The sequence below is a fragment of the Amblyraja radiata genome, chromosome 13, assembly GCF_010909765.2.
Source record: "Amblyraja radiata isolate CabotCenter1 chromosome 13, sAmbRad1.1.pri, whole genome shotgun sequence".
Lineage (NCBI taxonomy): Eukaryota > Metazoa > Chordata > Chondrichthyes > Rajiformes > Rajidae > Amblyraja > Amblyraja radiata.
Window position 1 is genome coordinate 35,918,097 of NC_045968.1, and position 23,165 is coordinate 35,941,261.

The window sequence follows — 23,165 nt, forward strand, 5'->3', positions numbered from 1 at the left end:
AATGGAATTTAATACCTTAGATAAAATCAGTTTATTTTTTTCCACTCATCTGCAATGGTTAGCAGTGAGTTTCATTTCCTATTATTTCTATCACATTTTCATTTCCAATGATTATTTTCCATTTTCTCTGCTTATGCCCAGTTTCTAGCAAGGATAGCACTGCTTGTAATTGGAATTCTGCCAAAATTTCAGCAGTGAATTCCATATTGTTGTTCTTTGACTTCCTGTCATAAATAATGAGGAAATAAGATGGCATGGCATTTGATGATGACTGTGGATCATTTGACCTGGGGGTGAGGGACAAATGTGCTACGTTGGAGACAAATTGAGACATGATATGTTCCAAGGTACACAAAAATGCTGGAGAAACTCACGGGTGCAGCAGCATCTTGAAACGTTGCCTATTTCCTTCGCTCCATAGATACTGCTGCATTTCTCCTGCATTTTTGTGTACATTCGATTTTCCAGCATCTGCAGTTCCTTCTTAAACATGATATGTTCCAATTCTCTTTCGGGAGTAAAATGTTAATAATCTCATCTGTTATGTGGATGGGGAACACTTTGCAATATCTGTGTGAGGCAGCAGTGTTTCAGAATCTATTGGCTGGTTACCCCAGCATAAATTGTTTATATTGCGATAACCTTTAGTTCTTACCCAATGCATTCCCTAAAGTCTGATCTCCCCATCTGAGACCTATTCAAATATGGATGTGCCAGTTTCTTGATAGATCAGTGGAGATAAAATAGTTTGAAAACAATGCGAGTTATAAAAGCCATCTCTAGCATGCATAGGGTTACAGATCTGTTTTGGATGAGGCATGTAATATGTTCAATTATTGACTAATGCTTTTGCATGTGCTGGTGATTTGCACCTCTCGATTGTCCATTGTTCTCCTTTAGATGTCTGTGAATAGTCCTTTTGTAGTTCTCATCTGTGTCTTTTTTTCTTTCTGGGCTTTGTATGTTCTAACCCTCTCTCCTTGGTCTGTCACTTCCCCTTCCTTGCTGACGTCTCATTTTCCCCTCATCTCATCATGTGCTCATTGGCTGCACTAGGAATAGGTAAGAGTCATTTGTCACCTTTGTGCTATGCAACCAGTGATTTGACCTATTTTGAGCTTTGCCTTGGCATGTTGGTAGTTGTTACATAGTTGAAGTAATTAACCCGGGGTTGGTATGATGGGGGAAGTCTTTGAGCAGCAGTAGTTGGCAGGAATTCAAATCTGTTACGGAAATTTAGCTCCACTGGGTTTAATGCAATACTTTTAAGGGAAGTTTGTATGCATGAGAGGAAGGAATATGGTAGGCTGAGCTCAGGTAGGAGGTTCAAGAGAAGTATTAACTCCAGCACAGACTACTCTGTTACTTGTTTCAAGCACAGGAGCACAAGCATTAATGAATTCAGCATTAAAAGGCATTGTTATTAATGTTAAATATAGAGAAGAACTACTGATATTGTAATTTTGCTGGGAGCATAGTAGGAACTCCTTACCACCTCCGTATGCTGCTGAGTCAGGAACCTGGAGGAATCTACCAAGAAGGCCCCCACAGCTTGTGGCAAGGCTACCTGCGAGGGTGATGCTGGGTGGTGCAGCTACTTGATGTGTAGATGTGTTGCCTGGTACTGTATGGTGTTCAGCACAGTGAGTGAGGATCATACCTGGTTCTCACAGCAGCTGCTCCATATATGGCTGGACCACTTGGATTCTTCTATCCCATTGTTTCTTGTTGGATGTCAGAGAAGCTGCATTACCCTCTAGATCTACAGCTAACCATCGTTGCACAGATTTCTCTATTGTATCATGGTCAAAATGCAGCAATAACTGCTGAACATGTTAACATGGGGAAGTCTGTGGGCTGGTGGGAACTGTGTACTCAAGCTAAGTGATGGAGAGATGGCAGCTTCCTTTGAATTCTCCAGGTGGGGATGGCAGAGAACTCAGATCTAGGTGGTCTCTGAACGTGTGGACCAGATGTTACAGGTCACCAGTACTGGCCATCATTCACAGGCATCTCCCCTGCACTCAGCCATGGGGGTCAATGGAGGGGGTGGGATTTGTGCTTGCTTCCCTGCTGGGGAGACAATAGACAATAGGTGCAGGAGTAGGCCATTTGGCCCTTTGAGCCAGCACCGCCATTCAATGTGATCATGGCTGATCATCCCCAATCAGTACCCCGTTCCTGCCTTCTCCCCATATCCCCTGACTCTGCTGTTTTTAAGAGCCCTATCTAGCTCTCTCTTGAAAGCATCCAGTGAACCTGCCTCCACCGCCCTCTGAGGCAGAGAATTCCACAGACTCAGCACTCTCTGTGAGAAAACGTGTTTCCTCGTCTCCGTTCTAAATGGCTAAATGGAGGGAGGGCGCTAGGCAAGGGCAGGTGGTCCACCAGATTTCTTGCACAATCCAAGCAGATGTCTTTCTAAAGCGCAGCAAGGTGTGTTTCGTGAGTGATCAAACTGCAGATCCAAGGGCATCGTTCAGAATTGGTGCTCTGTAGGATGGTGCCAAGTGGGGTATCAATGTATAACCATATAACAATTACAGCACGGAAACATGCCATCTCGGACCTTCTAGTCCGTGCCAAAGACTTACTCTCACCTAGTCCCATCTACCTGCACTCAGACCATAACCCTCCATTCCTTTCCCGTCCATATACCTATCCAATTTATTTTTAAATGATAAAATCGAACCTGCCTCCACTACTTCCACTGGAAGCTCATTCCACACTCTCTGAGTAAAGAAGTTCCCCCTCATGTTACCCCTAACTTGTGTCCCTTAATTCTCAAATCATGTCATCTTGTTTGAATCTTCCCTACTCTCAATGGAAAAAGCTTGTCAACTCTGTCTATCCCTCTCATAATTTTAAAGACCTCTATCAAGTCCCCCCTTAACCTTCTGTGCTTCAAAGAATAAAGACCTATTTTGTTCAACCTTTCTCGGTAACTTAAACCCAGGCAACATTCTAGTAAACCTCCTCTGTACTCTCTCTATTTTGTTGACATCTTTCCTATAATTTGGCGACAAATTGTACACCATACTCCAGAATTGGCCTCACCAAGCTGTGGTATGGGCTGTGACCTGTGACTGAGCCAAAGAATCAATATTTCATTCCAATTAAATTCTAGTAGAAAATCAAGGTTAATTGCAACAATTTCATTTACTTGAGTCACTTTACTGGAGTCCAGCCATTACATTAAAACAATGTTATTTATATTGTTGATTATATCTCAGGAAAATGAGCTAAGTATACTTCTGCTAATGTTTGAGAATTTGTGCATGTTCAGACAATCTGTGACAGCTTATCAGCCATGCATGTTGGATCTTGCTGTAAGACTTGGCAGGAAGTGGATTTGTGCCATGGCAGGATACTTGTCAGCATTAGCAGACCTATCGAATGAAACATACCGAAACAAAGAGCTGCGGGTACTGGTTACAAAAAAAGATGGTGCTGGAGTAACTCTGCTGGTTAGGCAGCATCTCTGGATAGGTGACGTTTCGAGTCAGGACCCTTCTTCAGACATTGTAGGGGAGGGGGGAATGGGAAGAAAGCTTGAAGAAAGGAGGTACAGTTTAAAGCCTGGCAGGTTATATGTTGATGCAGGCGAGGTGGGGAGGCAGATGGTTAGACAAATGCCAGAGGTGAAAAGACAGAAGGTGTGAGACAAAACGATATTGGGAAGATAGAGAAAGAAATGTAAGTGGAAGGAGAGGGAGAGGGGAGAAATAGGTGTGAGCCCAGGTGAAAAAGATGAGAAGTTGGTGGTACTCTCAGGGATGTAAGCAGAAGTGACAGAAATCTAAATAAATTTGAATCTAGTCTGTGGCTGCCTGAAAATTATCTAAAAAGAAAACCTGCATGTTTCCATAGTGCGTGCATCCTAATTTAACAATCCTGAGCTTTTGTGGTATTGATAACTCTACTTGATCTTAACTCCCTCTTCTCTTCCTTATATTCCCAGGTTTGGAGATTCAAATTAGTTAGTGTCGCTTCTGAGTCAGTTTAGTAGTTCGTTCCCTCAAACTCTCCATTGCTGGAAGTATGTACTGGTACGGATCAACAGGGATATGTGACCTTTTAGATCAGGGTTATTTTGTTGAAGGCCAATTTGAAAACAGAATTCACACCCATTTGTCTCCTCATCCTGACCAAGAGTAACTTTTAACTTTAGAAAGGACTATACATTTGTTCAAAGGCAACTTTTGTTTGTAAAGTTGTTATTTTGCCAAAACACTTTCCCCAGTCCCCTTGATCTGGCTACCAGCTTATAGGTGTCACAACAGGTCAATATAACCAAGTGGTTTGATAAATTAGAGACTTTTTAAATAAAAAGTGTTTTCTGTTCTTGCACTGCATGACCTTGCTTTTTTTTTTTATAACCATAGTGAACTATGAAGTGAAGTAACTTTTTTTTTTTACTAGCTGAACTAGCATTGTATCATGACTGTGCAAATCCTTGTCTTGAGTTACAGGTCTAGGATCTGCATTCAACACAACTTTTAGACCAGAAGAGTTTGATTATGAATTTTAGAAAAGGATCTCGTATTGTATGTTTCAGTCTATAGCTGTACACAAACGTAGCAACAACATTACAGTTTATAAATTGAAAATTTAAAAAACTGTCAATAGCTGAATATGAAATAAAAACACAAACTGGTGTAACTACTAGTTAAGCAGAATCTGTGGAAAGAGAACATAGCGATTGGTTCAAGTCAAAGATTCTTCACCAGAACTGGGAAAGATAGAAACAATGGCTCTTTCCCAGTTATGATGGTGTTGGACCAGAAACTGAAATGTTTCTTATCCACAGGTGCTCCCTGATCCGAGTGTTACCAGTATTTTCTGTTCTTCTTGGGTTCATGAGTTTCACATGTCTAAAAATGAAATTGTAAATTATATTTAAATGGCGGCTTGTTTTGTGTAACCTGACCGAGTTTTGATTTCTGTTTCAGACGGAATGCAGTGGATGCTTTCCGCGTCAATGTCATCCATGCCAGGCAACAAGTGCGCTCCCCAGTGACCAACATTGCACGTACCAGCTTCTTCCATGTTAAACGTTCGAATATATGGCTGGCTGCTGTCACCAAGCAGAATGTCAATGCAGCCATGGTCTTTGAGTTCCTGTACAAAATGTGTGATGTTATGACCTCCTACTTTGGAAAGATCAGTGAAGAAAATATCAAGAACAACTTTGTCCTCATCTATGAGCTTCTGGATGGTAGGTGCAATCTATATTGATGGAATATGTGTGTACAGAAGGAACAATGTGTAGGTGGTGCTGAATATGAGTGAGTCCTAAAGCTCTTATAATTAATTGTACCATAAAATGCAATTCACCAGAGTATGATTTGACATTAATTGTATGATTTATTATTATTTTATCTATGAACTATCCCATGTGTTTCACTGAGGTACTTAAGAGTCCACTGAGAAAATCTGGTGATCGTGACCAGAATAAAGGAATACAAAGTATGGGGTGGCGCAGCGATAGAATTGCTGCCTTACAGCGCCAGAGATCCAGGTCGATCCTGACTATGGGTGCTGTCTGTATGGAGTTTGTGCGTTCCCCCTGTGACCACGCGGGCTTTCTCTGGGTGCTCCGGTTTCCTTCCCCACTACAAAGACGTACAAGTTTGTAGGTTAATTGGCATCAGTAAAATTGTAAATTATCCCTAGTGTGTAGGATAATGCTAATGTATGGGTAGTCACTGGTCGCCTATTTCTGTACTGTATCTGTAAAGTCTAAAAGCCAGTCGTTGTGAATATTATATTGTGGGAGGTGCTGAAAGGGCTCTAAGTCAGGTAGCATCCATGACGAGAGAACCACAGTCAATATTTCAGGTCACTAACCTTGGATCGGATGAAACCTCGCCAACTGAAGCTTTAACGTTGTTTCTCTGACTATACACATGCTGACTTGGGCATTTTCAGCATCTTATTAATGGTTCAAAGATGGCCACTGCCACCTTCAGGACACGGGAAGGAGCAGTAAATATTAACCATGCTAATGTTGTCTGGATTTGAGAATATTGGTTATATTCAATTATAATGACAATAAATTGAATTGTATTGTATATGGAGAGTTTGGAAAAACTTGGATTGTTTTTTCTGGACTGTTGGAGATTGAGGGGGGAGTTGTTAGAAGTATATAAAATAATGAGGAGGGTAGTTGGGGTGGATAGTCTGAACCTTTTTTTCCCAGGGTGAAAATGCCAAAGAGCATAACTTTCAGGTCACATGGGGTAAGATTAAAGGAGATGTGTGGGGCAAGTTTCTTATGCAGAAAGGTGGGTGCCTGGAATGTACTGTCAGAGGTGATGGTTGTGGCAGATATCATAGTGGCGTTTAAATGGCTTTTAGATAGGTACAGAGAGCTGCAGGGATGTGGATCCCAACCAGCTGGAGGAGGAGAACCTGGCATCATGTTTGGCACAGAAATAATGGCCCAAAGTGCTTGTTTCTGTGCTGTACTGTTCCATGAAAGCAACGCCTGAGTATTTTAACAAAAAAATCGAGGTAATGAATACAAATAATACTAGTTTTCAGTTAAGTTTATGGATTGGATCTGAAGCCTCATTGGGTTTGATTTTTCTTCCCACATCTTTTACGTGAAAGTTGCAAAGTGTGAATTATTTCATACTTTATCCCACAGGGAATTTTCATATGGCAAGCCCAAAGGAGAGACAATAAATAGAAAATAATTACAGATCCACCACCAATTTTTCGGGACCCATGGTTCTGGATTATTTGTTTTGCCGGACCATCAGAAGATATGGTCTCAGAGAGGAGTTAAACGGTACCAGAATGGTCCACTTAGACAGTTCGAGATACCGACCCACAAATCGGCCTTGAAAGCCCCAATGAGGTTGAGATCGGCCGCCTCACTTTTTTTCCAGATTAAAGTAATTGTCGGCCCATCAGTTGCTTGAAAATTGGCGGTGGGCCTGGACTAACAAATTCAACAGAGAATTAGAGGATAAAGGACTTTAGCATGCAATGAATGTCGAACTCACATTGAGTGCAGGCTTCAAACTTTAAAAAAAAAAAAATCTGAGCCAAAAGGAGGGATTTGGACAAGTGATGGGCATTGGTCAAACTGGTCAGTTTTAAGGAGGAAGGTAAGCAGAAATAATTCTGGCACTTGGATTTTTTATAATGGGAGTTACAAGTGCCAGTGATAGCACAGTAAAATTAAGAATGAAAATATGTCCAAAGCAAAAATGCTGAGCTTGTAGAACATAGGTTAAAGATAGGAAGGGCTAAGACTGAAGGGAGTTGAACAGAAATTTTTAAAATTGAGACTCATAAGCGAAATACTTCAGATGCAGGAAATACAACAGAATATAAAAAGTGGATTATGGGAAAGTTGAAGAGACACAGATTTGGAAATAAAAATAAATAATTTTTAACCTAGGAGTTATCAGACATCGAGCCAGACTAGGTAAGAGAGCATAAGGGTTCACTCTAACCTTGGTTTTAGAGACCAATAATAGCTATTGTAAATTCTTAGCCTGGATGGAAAATGGGAAAATGTATAAATTAAAGTGCAAGACTAACTCAGCATGTCAGGCAGAATCTTTAGAGAAAAATGATGGGTGACGTTTCGGGTCCTGACCAGCTACTCCAGCACTGTGTCTATCTTCAGTATAAACCAGCACCTACTGGGTTTTTTTTTGTTCCTCCAAATTGATGATTTTTTTGTTTACTTCCAATAGGAAATATAAACTTGCCTTGGATCAATCTTTTACCTTGAGCCTTGTGATTAAAAGAAGTTGTCTTTCCACACAGAAATCCTGGATTTTGGTTACCCACAAAATTCTGAGACCGGAGCATTGAAAACGTTCATTACCCAACAAGGAATCAAAAGTCAGGTAAGCAGTATCAAGTAGTTTGAAGAAAGCAGCATTGCTGCAGAGTTATTTATGCATTTGCTAGTCATGATGAGTTGCTACAGATTAAATAATGGCCATATTTAACAGCTATAATTAAAAGGCAACTTTAAGACATATTCCTTCAACTCTACCCAAAATGAGTAGGTTATTCAGGACTGAAATTAGGAGAAATTTCTTGACTTGCTTTTGGTGGATCTTTGAAATGTTCTAGTCTCAGTAATAGTTCATTTGAAATAGGGATCAATTAATTTCTGGATATCAAAGAGTTTTGGGGATAGTGCAATACAATATTTTATGTCAAATCAGCTGTAATCTTGTTCAATGGGCTAGTCCTAAGGGGTCGCATGGTCTACTGTTATTATACATGTTCTTATCTTTGAATTTTCTCCACTTCTGAAGGGCTGCTATTCTTTCTATATGGGCTATAGCAATAAACTGAGTGTGAGACACTCGCCTATTCTTGCATTGTGGTCTTCATACATTTTCACGCACATGTTGCAATGGGAGTTGATGTCTTCACAGCAGGATTTCAGGATGATCCTGCCAGCTGCACCATCCACCAACCCAAACTCTTCTACTGAGCTTGACCACTGTGCTGATATGCTGCCTGGTGGATGAGCACACCGGTTGAGGAAAGGTCATAAGCTGTCGGAGCAGAATTAGGCCATTCAGCACATCAACTCTGCCATTCAATCCTGGCTGATCTATCTTTCCCTCTCAATCCCATTCTGTCTTCCCTCCATAACCCGTGACACCCGTAGTAATCAAGTTAACTGGGAAATCGCCCCTTCCTTTTTAAAAACTGCTGTGATTTTTTTAAATTTACTCTTCAATTAAGGATGTTGAATGAGAAATGGAAATAGATCCTGTCAACAACAAGTAGTGTGTTGACTTTCGTTCGTTGAGATGTAAGCACTTTCTCCAGGGGCATGCCTGATAACCAGATATTCCATAGTTCTGCTCCCAGGAGTTCAATAATGTGATAATCTTCCTGAGGTAGGGCTGGTGCCAGCAAACTAATAACATTTCCTGTTTGGAAAGTCTGGCTGTTGCAGATAGGATTATATGTTGTTGGTAGATTTGGGGTGGAGACCCAGTGAAGTATGGTTAGGAATGTATCCTATGTTTGCTGCCACTGCAGAGAGGAATACCCTGACTCAGCAGGAAGTCACTAAATATAACAAAGAGCTTTGAGGATTTGATGTCACTGGTTTGCATCCTGCACAGTCGTGGGTCTGAGCTTCACTCACTTCCAATCAAATGTAATGGAAAAATCAAATACCAGAGGGCATTGCTTTAAGGTGAGAGGGGCAGAGTTTAAATGAAATATGCAGGGCAGGTTTATATTTTACATAGGGTTACTGGGTGCCTGGAATGCTTCACTGGGGGGTGGTGGTTGAGGCAGATATAATAGTGGTGTTTAAGAGGCTTTTGGATAAGCATATAAGATAGACTTGGTTTGTACTCTCTAGAATTTAGGAGATTGAGAGGGGATCTTATAGAAACTTACAAAATTCTTAAGGGATTGGACAGGCTCGATGCAGGAAGATTGTTCCCGATGTTGGGGAGGTCCAGGACAAGGGGTCACAGCTTAAGGATAAGGGGGAAATCCTTTAAAACCGAGATGAGAAATTTTTTTTCACACAGAGAGTGGTGAATCTCTGGAACTCTCTGCCACAGAGGGTAGTTGAGGCCAGTTCATTGGCTATATTTAAGAGGGAGTTAGATGTGGCCCTTGTGGCTAAAGGGATCAGAGATATGGAGAGAAGGCAGGTACGGGATACTGAGTTGGATGATCAGCCATGATCATATTGAATGGCGGTGCAGGCTCGAAGGGCCGAATGGCCTACTCCTGCACCTAATTTCTATGTTTCTATATGCAGGAGATGGAGGGATATGAATTATCTGCAGGCAGGTAAGAGTTGATCTTGCCATCATGTTCAGCACAGCCAGGGCAGGTTGTCACTGGATCTTCAGGATAGGTCTCTTATTCACATAATATGAAGATTATATTCTCCCACTGGGGATTTGTAATTTGAAGTGAGTAATCATACTAGGAAAGGAAATCTTGTGATGAAAGAAAGGGTCACCTTTCACCAAGGAAGAGATAAACAAGAGAAGCAAACAGTTTTTTAATTGTGACACTAGACCTATTCCATTCTCTCTCCATATAGCGATATTTTAAAAAAAAACAAGCAAGCTACTTAATTGTCCAGGCAAGTGGGTTGTCAGATGCAGTAAAACTACCCGCATGAACCCACCACCACACGTATCAGAATCATTGTCGTTAATGAAGCCTTCTGTTTATGCTGCTGAAAAAGAACAATGAGGAAGAATGAGTGGTAATGTTATTTAATCAAATCCTGTTTCGTTCTAATGGAACACTATTTAAACATGGGCCCGAGTTTAAAAATAATGTCAGCAGTCTTCCACAGGCATTCAATAAAACAGTGTTAGAGTTAACCTTATCTAGCACCATAGAAACATAGAAAATAGGTGCAGGAGTAGGCCATTCAGCCCTTTGACACAGCACTGCCATTCAATATGATCATGGTTGATCATCCATTATCAGTACCCTGTTCTTACTTTCTCCCCATATCCCTTGGTTCCGTTAGCCCTCAAGACCAACAATGTATTTTTCAAATGTACCAATTAGAGGATGTTTATAACATTGTACTTTGATCTTCATGGAAGTTGGATTATTGATGCTTTAATAGTGGATAGTTATAATTAACCTGGTTTATAATGACAGTGTGACTAAAGGGTGATGATTACTGGATTGCAAAGCAGTCAGTTGAATACAAATAGCTTTGAGAACATGGAGGAGCATGATAGGCAGCTGAATCAGTGCATGTTAATTTTTAATGTTGCATCTGCTTTTGTTGCTAACTTATTCTCTCCTTTTTTATCAACTCTTCTGTGTACTGACTGCTTGCCTCTTAACCGTGTGTGTGGTGCTCCTGGTTGTAATCCTGCTGTACTGCTTTCTCTTTCTCCACCTTTGACTGGCGATCTGATTTATAGCACCAGGTAGGATAATCCGCCTGCATCTGTGTTGCTTATGGTGGTGGGGGAGGGAATTCCTTATGCTCACAGAAGTGCCTGAATCTAGTTTCACTTGAAGTAAGGGGAAGGCATTGCTGACATCTGCTATGGTCTAACATGTGGATGTGTTGTCTTACTGCTCTAGATAGTGACAGTGGACTATACTTGTAACCCAGCACCACTGCAAATATTTTAACAGGAATTTGGGGATATGTTTTTTATGGCAGACCAAGGAAGAGCAGTCACAAATCACAAGCCAGGTAACCGGGCAGATTGGATGGAGGCGTGAAGGGATCAAGTATCGTCGAAATGAACTTTTCCTGGATGTTCTGGAGAGTGTCAACCTATTAATGTCACCTCAAGGTATGGAATAACTAGGTGCTGCTGTCTATTGAAGGTTTAGCTTTTAGTGCTTGCTCCCTTTTTCTTTGTCATTTTCCAGCTCCTAATCACCGTCCTGGGATTAATTTCACATGCATGTCTCTACTTCATTATTGTGGACAAGCTCATCAGCTCTTCCAAACCCACTACCTGCTCCCTCGACCCTCTCCCCGCTCCCCTGCTGAAGTCCTGCCTCCCCGTTCTCTGCCCCTACCTCACTAATCTCTTCAACTCCTCATTGTCCCAAGGAATTGTCCCCTCCACTTTCAAAACTGCTGCTGTCACACCAATCTTAAAGAAACCTGGTCTTGATCCCTCCTCTCTCATTAACTACTGCCCAATCTCAAACCTCGCCTTTCTTTAAAAAACCCTGGAGCGTATCGTTGCGTGGCAACTTCATTCCCACCTCCTTGCGTATAACCTATTCGAACCCCTCCAATCTGGCTTTCGCCCCCTCCATAGCACAGAAACTGCTCTCCTCAAAGTCCTCAACGACCTCCTCACCTCTGCTGACACTGGTTCCCTCAACATCCTCATCCACCTCGACCTGAGCGCAGCCTTCGATACAGTGAACCATAACATCCTGCTCACCAGACTCAAAGACCTCGGCATTGAAGGCTCTGCACTCAGCTGGCTCCGTTCCTACCTTTCCAACAGATCCCACTTCATCTCTCTCCACAACCACACCTCTGCTACAGCCACAGTCACTCAAGGCGTTCCCCAAGGCTCCGTACTCGGCCCCCTCCTCTTCATCATCTACATCCTCCCCCTTGGTCATATACTCCGCCACTTCAACCTGGACTTCCACTGTTATGCCGATGACACCCAGATCTACCTCGGCACCAAATCCCCCCACAACCCCCCCCCTCTCCCATATCAACTCCTGTTTGTCAGCTATAAAAACCTGGATGCAACATTACTTCCTCAAACTCAACAGCGATAAGACAGAATTCCTCCTCATAGGCTCCAAAGCCACACTCAGCAAAATCAATAACCCCACTCTCACCATCGACGGCACCACTGTCTCCCCATCTCCCCAGGCCCGCAACCTTGGCGTGATCTGGACTGGAGGGCGGCAGCTTCGACCACCCCGGGCTGCGGTGTTTGAGCCGGCCCGTTTGCGGGGTTCGGTGAGCCGCGGGACTGTTTGTGCCATCGCCCGGTGGGAAATCGCCTCAGCGCAGAGGGAGAAGAGGAGGGAAGAGACTGCAGCCCTAAGATTTTTGCCTCCACCACAGTGAGGAGGTGCTTGGAGGATACATTGTGGTGGATGTTAATTTGTGTTTAGTGTTGTTTATTATTGTATGATTGTATGTATGACTGCAGGCACGGAATTTCGTTCAGACCGTAAGGTCTGAATGACAAAGGAATTCAATTCAATTCAATTCAATTCAATTCAATCTTTGATTCCACCCTCTCCCTTGAGCCTCACATCAACCATGTCATTAAAACCTCAAGTGAGTTTATTGTCATGTGTCCCTATATAGGACAATGAAATTCTTGCTTTGCTTAAGCACACAGAAAATAGTAGGCATTTACTACAAAACAGATAAATGTGTCCATATACCATGATATAAATATATACACACATGAATAAATAAACTGGTAAAGTGCAAATAACAGAAAGTGGTTGTTAATAATCAGAGTTTTGTCCGAGCCAGGTTTAATAGCCTGATGGCTGAGGGGAAGTAGCTAATCCTGAACCTGGTTGTTGCAGTCTTCAGGCTCCTGTACCTTCTACCTGAAGGTAGCAGGGAGATGAGTGTGTGGCCAGGATGGTGTGGGTCTTTGATGATCCTTCTTTCATCTCCGCAACATCGCCAAACTCAGACCCTCTCTCACACCTCCCGCTGCTGAAAGACTCATCCATGCCTTCATCTCCTCCTGACTGGACTATTGCAACTCACTTCTCCTTGGCATCAGCTCCACCTACATCAACCGACTCCAACTGGTCCAGAACGCAGCCGCCCGACTCATCACCCACACCAAATCCTGGCATCACATCACTCCAGTCCTCAAACAACTTCACCGGCTTCCCATCTCCCACCGGATCACCTACAAAATCCTGATCCTCACCTACAAAGCCCTCCACCATCTGGCCCCCCCATATCTCACTGACCTCCTCTCCCCCTACCAACCCTCACGGTCCCTCAGATCCACATCAGCCGGTCTCCTCTCCATCCACAAGTCCAACCTCCGCAGTTTTGGGGGCAGAGCTTTCTCCAGGGCAGCTCCCAGGCTCTGGAACTCCCTCCCCCAACTGATCCGCAATTCCGTGTCCCTCACCATCTTCCAGTCCCGCCTCAAGACCCATCTCTTCACCTCTGCCTATCCTTAGCCCCACGTCCCCCTCCCTTTTCATCTGTGCATTAATTGCCTCATATTGTGTTTTGAATTGAATTCTGTCTTTACTTTGTGTACTAGTCATGTCTCTACTATTTATTTCATTCCCCTTACATGTTTTTCCTCTACCTGCTAAATTTTTGTACGGTGTCCTTGAGACTCTTGAAAGGCGCCCATAAATAAAATGTATTATTATTATTATTACAGGAGATGTCCTGCCCATAAAGAAAGCTGTACTTGTAGGCAGTGCAACACAGCATGTGATCAATAGATTATCCTGTGAAGAGTTTAAGAAATTATAGCCTGTACTTAGAGATTAAGAAATGCTCGTTCAATAACCCCACATTCAACCTCAACCAATTCATTCTCAACTCATTCTCATGAGGACTGCTGCTGGGTATGTTGGAGGCTTCTGTGCTGAGATGCAGGGTTCAGAGGCTGCACTTTGATGGTGAGTGCAGGTCATTATTGGGGACTGGCAGAACCTGCTCCATCTGTTGTCACAGTACCCACATCCCCCTGTTGGGTTTGATGGATTTTGTGTGTGGGTACAGCCAGCCACCTTTGAGCTGGAGGAGAAATCTCCACGTTAGATAGAGCTGTGAAGCCAATAAAGAGAAGGGGAGACAGCACCTTCCATTATATCCAACAATAGATGACAAGAACAGGTCTGAACACTCTAGGCTCTGCAACACCATGCTATCCAAGGTGCAACCCCAACCCCTCATCTCAACACTGGGTTTCATGCCGGATTCTTGACAAACCTGAGCAGATGTCTTTTTTGAAGTAAAGAAGAGTAAACACCTGTAAATTTTCACATTGCAGGCCCAGGAATATTGTAGCATGTTGCTGTCTTGTAGGTAGTACTAAATGGGGAAGCAGTGTCTCTGCACCTGACAAGCTATTGTAGGTTACCTTCAGGTGATGTTCCGAGTCTGAATTCTCTTCCTTCCATGATGCTTGTGGATTTACAGAATTTATTTTATTGTGGCAAAATCTAGAGTGAAGTATTTTGCACCCCAATGAGATCTGAACCTTATTTAACACCCCTGTTCTTTTATGCGAGTTTGACTTGATTGTATGTATGTAGAGTACTATTTGGACAGCTTGCAAAACAAGGCTTTTCACTATACAGTGGCTTGCAAAAGTTTTCAAACCCCTTGAACTTTTCCATTTTGTCACGTTACAACCACAAACGTAAATGTATTTTATTGGGATTTTATGTGATAGACCAACACAAATTGGTGCATAATTGTGAAGTGGAAGGAAAATGATACATGGTTTTCAAATTTTTTTACAAATAAAAAAACTGAAAAGTGTGGTGTGCAAAAGTATTCAGCCCCCCTAAGTCAATACTTTGTAGAACCACCTTTCGCTGCAATTACAGCTGCAAGTCTTTTGGGGTATGTCTCTACCAGCTTTGCACATCTAGAGACGGAAATTTTTGCCCATTCTTCTTTGCAAAATAGCTCAAGCTCAGTCAGATTGGATGGAGAGCGTCTGTGAACAGCAATTTTCAAGTCTTGCCAGAGATTCTCAATTGGATTTAGGTCTGGACTTTGACTGGGCCATTCTAACATGAATATGCTTTGATCTAAACCATTCCATTGTAGCTCTGGCTGTTTGTTTAGGGTCGTTGTCCTGCTGGAAGGTGAACCTCCGCCCCAGTCTCAAGTCTTTTGCAGACTCTAACAGGTTTTCTTCCAAGATTGCCCTGTATTTGGTTCCATCCATCTTCCCATCAACTCTGACCAGCTTCCCTGTCCATGCTGATGAAAAGCATCCCCACAGCATGATGCTGCCATCACCATGTTTCACAGTGGGGATGATGTGTTCAGGGTGATGTGCAATGTTAGTTTTCCGCCACACATAGCGTTTTGCATTTAGGCCAAAAACTTCAATTTTGGTCTCATCTGACCAGAGCACCTTCCTCCACATGTTTGCTGTGTCCCCCACATGGCTCGTGGCAAACTGCAAACGGGACTTCTTATGGCTTTTTTTCAACAATGGCTTTCTTCTTGCCACTCTTCCATAAAGGCCCGATTTGTGGAGTGCACGACTAATAGTTGTCCTGTGGACAGATTCTCCCACCTGAGCTGTGGATCTCTGCAGCTCCTCCAGAGTTACCATGGGCTGCTTCTCTGATCAATGCTCTCCTTGCCCGGCCTGTCAGTTTAGGTGGACGGCCATGTCTTGGTAGGTTTGCAGTTGTGCCATACTCTTTCCATTTTCGGATGATGGATTGAACAGTGCTCCGTGAGATGTTCAAAGCTTGGGATATTTTTTTATAACCTAACCCTGCTTTAAACATCTCCACAACTTTATCCCTGACCTGTCTGTGTGTTCCTTGGGCTTCATGATGCTGTTTGTTCACTAATGTTCTCTAACAAACCTCTGAGGCCTTCACAGAACAGCTGTATTTATACTGAGATTAGATTACACACAAGTGGACTCTATTTACTAATTAGGTGACTTCTGAAGGCAATTGGTTGCACTGGATTTTATTTAAGGGTATCAGAGTAAAGGGGGCTGAATACTTTTGCACGCCACACTTTTCAGTTTTTTATTTGTAAAAAAATTTGAGAACCATGTATCATTTTCCTTCCACTTCACAATTATGCGCCACTTTGTGTTGGTCTATCACATAAAATCCCAATAAAATACATTTACGTTTGTGGTTGTAACATGACAAGATGTGGAAAAGTTCAAGGGGTATGAATACTTTTGCAAGCCACTGCACTTTGGTACGTGATAATAATAAACTTAAACCTATCCTTCCCCTAAGGTTTGTGAATTTTTATTATAAAGGGAGTGTTGTTTGCTAATGTTAAACCTCTACCTTTGTTTCAGGTCAGGTTCTAAGTGCGCATGTCTCGGGTAGGGTGGTAATGAAGAGTTATTTGAGTGGAATGCCAGAGTGCAAGTTTGGAATGAACGACAAGATTGTTATCGAGAAGCAAGGAAAAGGAACTTCTGATGAGGCCGCAAAAAGGTGAGGGAGTAGCATCAGTTCTGCCAGAGTACGCTTCGTTGGGAGGTTAATTGTCCCCTGTAAATTATAATGGTGGGGGTAGATGGCAGGGAAATTGGGGGAGACTTGATGGATACATGAGTGAACAAGTTATAGATAAATAAGTGGGGGAATATGGCTAGCATGGGAGACTATTCAGCTCAGAGTCTATTGTAAGGTTATAAGAAATATATAATATGGTTACAAACAATCAAACTTGGTGGTCTGGCCTAGGCAGCTAGATCTTAATGACTTATTGAATTGAATTTCTTTGTTTCAATGAAATTTTGTTGCCATGCAGTCATAACAGTTCTGATTGTTAAGGGTTTGAGGCTTTCAAAAGATTACTTTTATTGTCCCTTAATTAGATTAATCCCAATCATCCTGAAAACATATTACAACAAAAACCCACAGGTCAATGATTAACCTTTACATTCCACTCTTTTCCCCCTCACACGGGTTTATTTATGCCTTTGATTGTTTTTGTGGATGAAAAACATACTGTTTCTTGTAATATAAATAAAAGAAACCCTGACCAAATGGCTATGAAGCAACTGTTTTGTGTAAAGTAGGGAGAAATCAGATATTCCATGTCAGAGATTGAAACATTTCTAATTTGTTATGGCAGTCACTGGTTTCCTACTGTGGCAAGAAATTATTCTGCTGCTTGTATCTGACCATATGGCTGCATATCCTTCACCTGAGCTACTCCCAAAGTCACATTGACCGACCAAGCAATAAAGCTCTGGGACAATCATGAGTTTTGTTCAAATTTACCTCGCATTAACTGATGGCTCGAGGCAGATGTGATTAGTTTATCTTGGCATCCTTTTCGGCACAGGCATGGTGGGCCGAAAGCTGTACTTCTCTATGTGCTCTTCTTTTCTATGTTCTATGAATTTTTGTCTGACTGAAGCTCTGTGGGCGGTGCAGTTAGGAGAAAGGAGGCAGTCATACTCTCAGGCTGAAGGAAAGCATGCAATGTTTAGACTGATTTGAGGCGATCGGTTGGGGACAGGACCAATGTGAAGAAAATGAAAAGTACATTGGAATGGAGAAACAAAGTGAATAGATTAAAGACGCAAGTGATAATTGAGCAGGAATTAATCTGAGAAGCATAGATACATTTTGCACTCTGGAGGATGATAAATTAAGATATTGGAAAAGCCTCAGGATAATCGAGAGGCAATTGATCAAGGTAGTAGAGACCAAACTGCCTATAAAATTACATTCATAAATTAGTAGGCAAAAGGATTCGAAAAGTGGTTTTGAGGGAGAGCAAACGGGCTGATGGTTCTGTTGGGAAAACAATTCAGCAATTAGGAATGCTGTAAATGTACTTTGGGATCACTGGATAGGAATGATTAAGTTGGAACTTCTCTCTTGGAGGAGGGGTCATGTGGTGTTCGAAGGAAGGTGGTTGGAGATTGCCCGAGTTGTAGTAAGCTTGGAGGCTGGAGAGGAATTGAGTGGAAGAGGAGCTGAATGCAGAGGATTGGGAATAACAAGGATTTTCGATTTCAATCCTGATATTTGAAAATGATTCCCATTTGTTGAACTACTGGAGGATCAAATAAATTGAGTAATGCTTAAATGAATACATCGAAAATCTACAAGAAACGCTAAAAATACTCTTGAGATTAGGCAGCATCTGTGGGGAAAAGAAATGGTATACAATTTATAGCGTTGTTACAAATTCCTGCCATCAGTGGCGCTCTTGATCTGCTCACTGCCTGTGTGTGCGACGAGAAGGCTGTGGGGGGGAGGGGGTGGTAAAATGCAGGTTTTTATTGGTTGTCGAGGGATTTCCTCGTAAGACAAGCTTATGAGGAAATTTTGTTCTGTCATCCCGTTCGCGATTTTAAAAAAAACATTGCTTAACTATTGAATCGCTGGATGAAAATCGGACCAACCTCAACGCCTTCAAAATCACGGATCGCAAGTTCAGGACAAAACAAAAGGTATGCACTGTAGGACGTTTATTTAACATCTTATCTAGTTTTTGGTGTAATTTAATTTTAATCTGATGATGCAAAATATGTTATTTAGGCCCCGATATCGGCCGTGTCTTGCCTGCCGGCTGTGAGTGTGAGCAAAATCATAGCGGCGGCCACAATCCGATCTCTGTATCATAATCCACAAACATCCATTCTCAAGATAATCACATTCATTATTTTTTGCACAATCATGTCACCAATATTTTCATATAAATATCTGGCTAAAAACTTCCACAGTACATAGTTTTTAGTCAGATATTTAGTATGAAAATATTGATCATGGATAGACAATTACACAAAATATAGATCATTTAGATGTTCTTATGACATGATTGTGCAAAAAATAATGATTTTGATTATCTTGACAGTGGATGTTTGTGGATTTTGAACACATGTCTGTGCAAAACGGCCCTTGCCTGCTGCAGTGTTATAAACCAAAATTTATGGGAATTAAACATTCAATTCCTTCGATTTGGCATAGAAATTCATGACAAAGTGAGATTTAAAAATCATGTTATATTGTGAATTCTTGTGTGAATGGGATCAGTTTGTTATTTGGATACTTTGGCTATTAAACATTTTTTTTTTTAGCCTTTTCTTAAGAATGGGATAGATGTTAAATCTAGTAATTGAATTTAGATGGATTTAATAGATTTGATGACTGATGAATATGATTTTTTTTTGGGGGTATTTACTATTTGTTTTAAAGTTACAATAATATTAAGTTCTGATCTTGAGAATATCACATTTTTGAATTTTCAAGGCATAAATATTTAGCTCTAGGTGTGTGCCTGACTGATTATTACTATTTCCGTCACAACGGTTAATTTTGTAATTCGCCACTTAATCAGGTAATTAACTAATTATATACTTTAATTTCAGGTCATCCATGTAAGATGTATCATATTTGTTTCATAATGCTTCAATCTATAATAACTGAAAATTTCATTCAGTTCTCTTAATTTTTAAGAAAGTTATGGGCTTTTATCTGAGTATGAAAATGACCATAACCTTTTTAATACTGAAGATATGAAAGCGAATTAGGTATCAAATTAAAGTTCTTTTTATGCTTTATCTGATGGGCTTGATTTTTAACATCTCAACATTTTGTAACATTCCTACAATTTAGGCCTGCTGAGCATTTACAGCATTCCAATCTTTTAGATTTTTTTGCTTTTCAAATCCAAATTATTATTGATTTTTATTACAGATGCTTTTGCTCGGTGTTTCTCCTTGTTATTTCTATCCTCAAAAATACCTCGAAATTCAGTTGTTCTACTACTACCTGTTCTGTTTCTTGAAGAAATTATTCTAATGGCACTGGTTCACTGTGTGATTGAGCAGACATTCTCCCTGTCTGAGGGGGAGGCCTTATAGTCTGCACTGTGGTCCAGACAGTATTTTTATCCAGGCAGCTTGTCATTATTGTAATATGAAGGGGGAAACATGAACACTGTAATTAACGTGGACTGTATTTTATGAAATTTAAATGTAAATTCGGTCCACCTTTTTTTTTTTTTTGCAGTGGTAAGCAATCCATAGCAATTGATGACTGCACATTCCACCAGTGTGTACGGCTCAGCAAGTTTGAATCTGAAAGGAGCATTAGTTTCATTCCACCAGATGGAGAATATGAACTCATGAGGTAAATACTCAGCAGTGTGTGGAACAAAGGGGCCTGTGAAAACATGGGGGCTAGCTTCAGATTTCAAAATAGGTTTGGCCTTCCTTTTACAGTTAACTCTCGAAGTTCCTCTTTGTACAATGTAAAATTTCATTCACATGATATAAAATATTCAATTTGAAATCCTAATAAGTAATTATTTTTAGGATGACTATAAAGTAACGGGTTAGCACAGTGGCGCAGCGCCAGAGACCCGGTTCGTTCCGACCACTGGTGGAGACCGTACGGAGTTTATACGTTCTCGCTGTGACCGCGTGGGTTTTCTCCAGGTGCTCCAGTTTCCTCCCACATCCCAAAAATGTGCAGGTGGCATGTTTAATTGGCCTCTGTAAATTGTCCCAAGTGTGTGGAATTGAACTAGTGTACGGAGTTTGCGGCGCAAATTCGGTGGGCTGCAGGGCCTCATTCCATGCTGTATCTCTAAACTAAACTAAACTAACTAATATTGACAAGGTTTTTGAATCTATCCTTCTCTCTTAAGACCTCCATGAAATATGGTTAAGTATTTAAGATGCTACAGTTGGACTTGCTTAAGTACCTCAGCTTACTGCAGTCTTTTCACCTCGATGCATTGTGGTTGAAATTTGAAATGAAAGTTGGCAACTTCTGTTTACAAGCAAGTGGGATGCCAATGCATTAACAAATGATTAAATGAATCCGAGACATCAAATAATGTCACAGGGTGAGGGGAAGATTACTTTGAAGTAACTGGGCATTCTATGTACCGGTCAGCAGATTTAGAGACAAGGAACTCTTGATACCGGTTTACTAAAAAAGACACACTGTGCTGGAGTAACTCTAGGTCAGGCAGTATCCCTAGAGAACAAGAATAAGTGATGCTCAGGTCGGGACCCTTTTTCAGACCGAGTTAATCTACCCATTAGGTACCACATTTATTGCTGTGCATGAAACTGACACTGTATCAACTGGGCTTTGAGTAAAAAATGCAGGAAATACTCTTGGATACCACAGATACACAGAAAATAGGGGCAGAAGTAGGTGATTTTCCCTTCAAGCCTGCTTCACCAATCAATGTTGTTGCAGCTGATCCTCTGTCCCTGCAGTTTCCCCATACGCTGTGATGCCTTTTATATTTAAAAACTTATCTACCCCAAATGTATTCAATGACTTGGTCTCCTTCCCCAGTGACCAGAAGCTATTCTTACTCACCTTTGTAGAATAACCCTTCTCGCATCTAAGCATTCCATCAATGTACACAGAGATAGACACAAAGCTGGAGTAACGCAGCAGGTCAGACAGCATCTCTGGAGAAAAGGAATAGGTGGTGTTCCGGGTCAAGACCTTCCTTCAGACTTAGAGTCAGGTGAAAGAGAAACAAGAGATATAGACGGTGATATAGAGAGGTATAGAACAAATGAATGAAAGATATGCACAAAGTAACAATGATCAAGGAAAGGTGGGGCCCACAATGGTCCATTGTTGGCTGTGGGCTAGGTGATAACAAGTTATACAGACAATGAAACTCCACAGGAGGTCAGTAAAACTAATATGAGGACTCGGGTGGGGGAGGGCCGGAGAGAGAGGGGATGCAAGGGTTAATTGGCTAGAGAAATCAATATTCATACCACTGGGTTGTAAGCGGCCCAAGCAAAATATGAGGTGCTGTTCCTCCAATTTGCGTTTTGGAATGTGGCTACACTGCCTTTAAAGTAAATATGATCTTGTGTAGTTACTGTAACCTTTAATTGCTTTGGTGGTAAAAAGTATTGTTAATATAATATTGTTTCTGCTTCAAATGCAGATTGTAATTATAAATTTGCATAATGAAGCAAAAGGATTTGTGTCGTTAGATTAAATTACTATCCTCTTTAGGCTGGTCAAGAGTACTATTGAATCTGTTTATTTTCAACTGTTTATAACTGATTTAATAATTTTTCTCAGGTATCGAACCACTAAAGATATCATCCTGCCGTTCCGAGTGATCCCATTGGTTAGAGAAGTGGGTCGCACTAAACTCGAGGTGAAAGTTGTGATTAAATCAAACTTCAAACCATCACTGCTGGCTCAGAAGATCGAGGTAAAATATTTCCAAACATCTGCTTGCTTCCTTTCAGACCTGCCTTGTAAGATTTTGGCAATTATGGTTTGCCCTTTGAACAACCTCTGCTAGCCTTTTTCCCCTGGGCGGGAATGTCAAAGGCTGGCGGGCATAGTCTTATGGTCAAAGTGGCAAAGTTTAAAGGAGCTATGCAGGTCAAATCTCTTTCATGCAGAGGATGACTGGTGCCCTTGGGTTTAATTGTGTGTACTTTTGAGAGACAGCGTAGAAGCAGGCCCTTCGGCCCACCGAGTCCACACTGACCAGCGATCACCCCATACACTAAAATTATTCTACACATGAGGGACAATTTACAATTTTTACAAGCCAATTAACCTGTAAAACTGAAACCGAAACGCCCAGAGAAACCCACGCGGTCACGGGGAGAATGTAAAAACTCCGTACAGTCAGCACCCGTGGTCAGGATCGAACCCAGTTCTCTGATACTATGAGGCAACAACTCTACCGCTGCACCACTGTGTTGCCCACTCCTCCCCTATGCCACCCTTACATTGAACAAACAGTTGATACAGGATTAAAGAAAACCCACCACAGGAACCAACTTGCACATGTCCAGGCTGACCATAAATGGAGGTAACCAGATTGTTTCCATTTCCCAGTTTTTGGTATTAGCCTTGTAGGTCAAAGTTCAAAGTGTTCATACGAGTGAGCACTTTGCTGAGACACCAAATTCCAGACCCTTACTCGGGGTAAGAAAACAATCCATTTACTCCCCTAATTGTTATACCTATCA

At 41.6% G+C, this 23,165-nt stretch overlaps 1 protein-coding gene across 5 annotated transcripts in view; it reads left to right on the plus strand.

The window, feature by feature from the left end:
- The window catches only part of ap2m1 (adaptor related protein complex 2 subunit mu 1), a 57,399-nt gene that overhangs the window by 22,229 nt on the left and 12,005 nt on the right, over positions 1 to 23,165 (plus strand). The window contains exons 3-10 of one of the 5 annotated variants that reach the window (XM_033031764.1): positions 4,953 to 5,218; positions 7,789 to 7,871; positions 10,917 to 10,922; positions 11,165 to 11,300; positions 16,512 to 16,653; positions 18,567 to 18,632; positions 20,194 to 20,313; positions 22,255 to 22,390. In XM_033031764.1, the coding sequence (XP_032887655.1) occupies positions 4,953 to 5,218; positions 7,789 to 7,871; positions 10,917 to 10,922; positions 11,165 to 11,300; positions 16,512 to 16,653; positions 18,567 to 18,632; positions 20,194 to 20,313; positions 22,255 to 22,390 (955 nt within the window). The remainder of the gene's footprint in view (positions 1 to 4,952; positions 5,219 to 7,788; positions 7,872 to 10,916; positions 10,923 to 11,164; positions 11,301 to 16,511; positions 16,654 to 18,566; positions 18,633 to 20,193; positions 20,314 to 22,254; positions 22,391 to 23,165) is intronic. The other 4 variants (XM_033031766.1, XM_033031767.1, XM_033031765.1 and 1 more) reach the window with 4 other exon arrangements.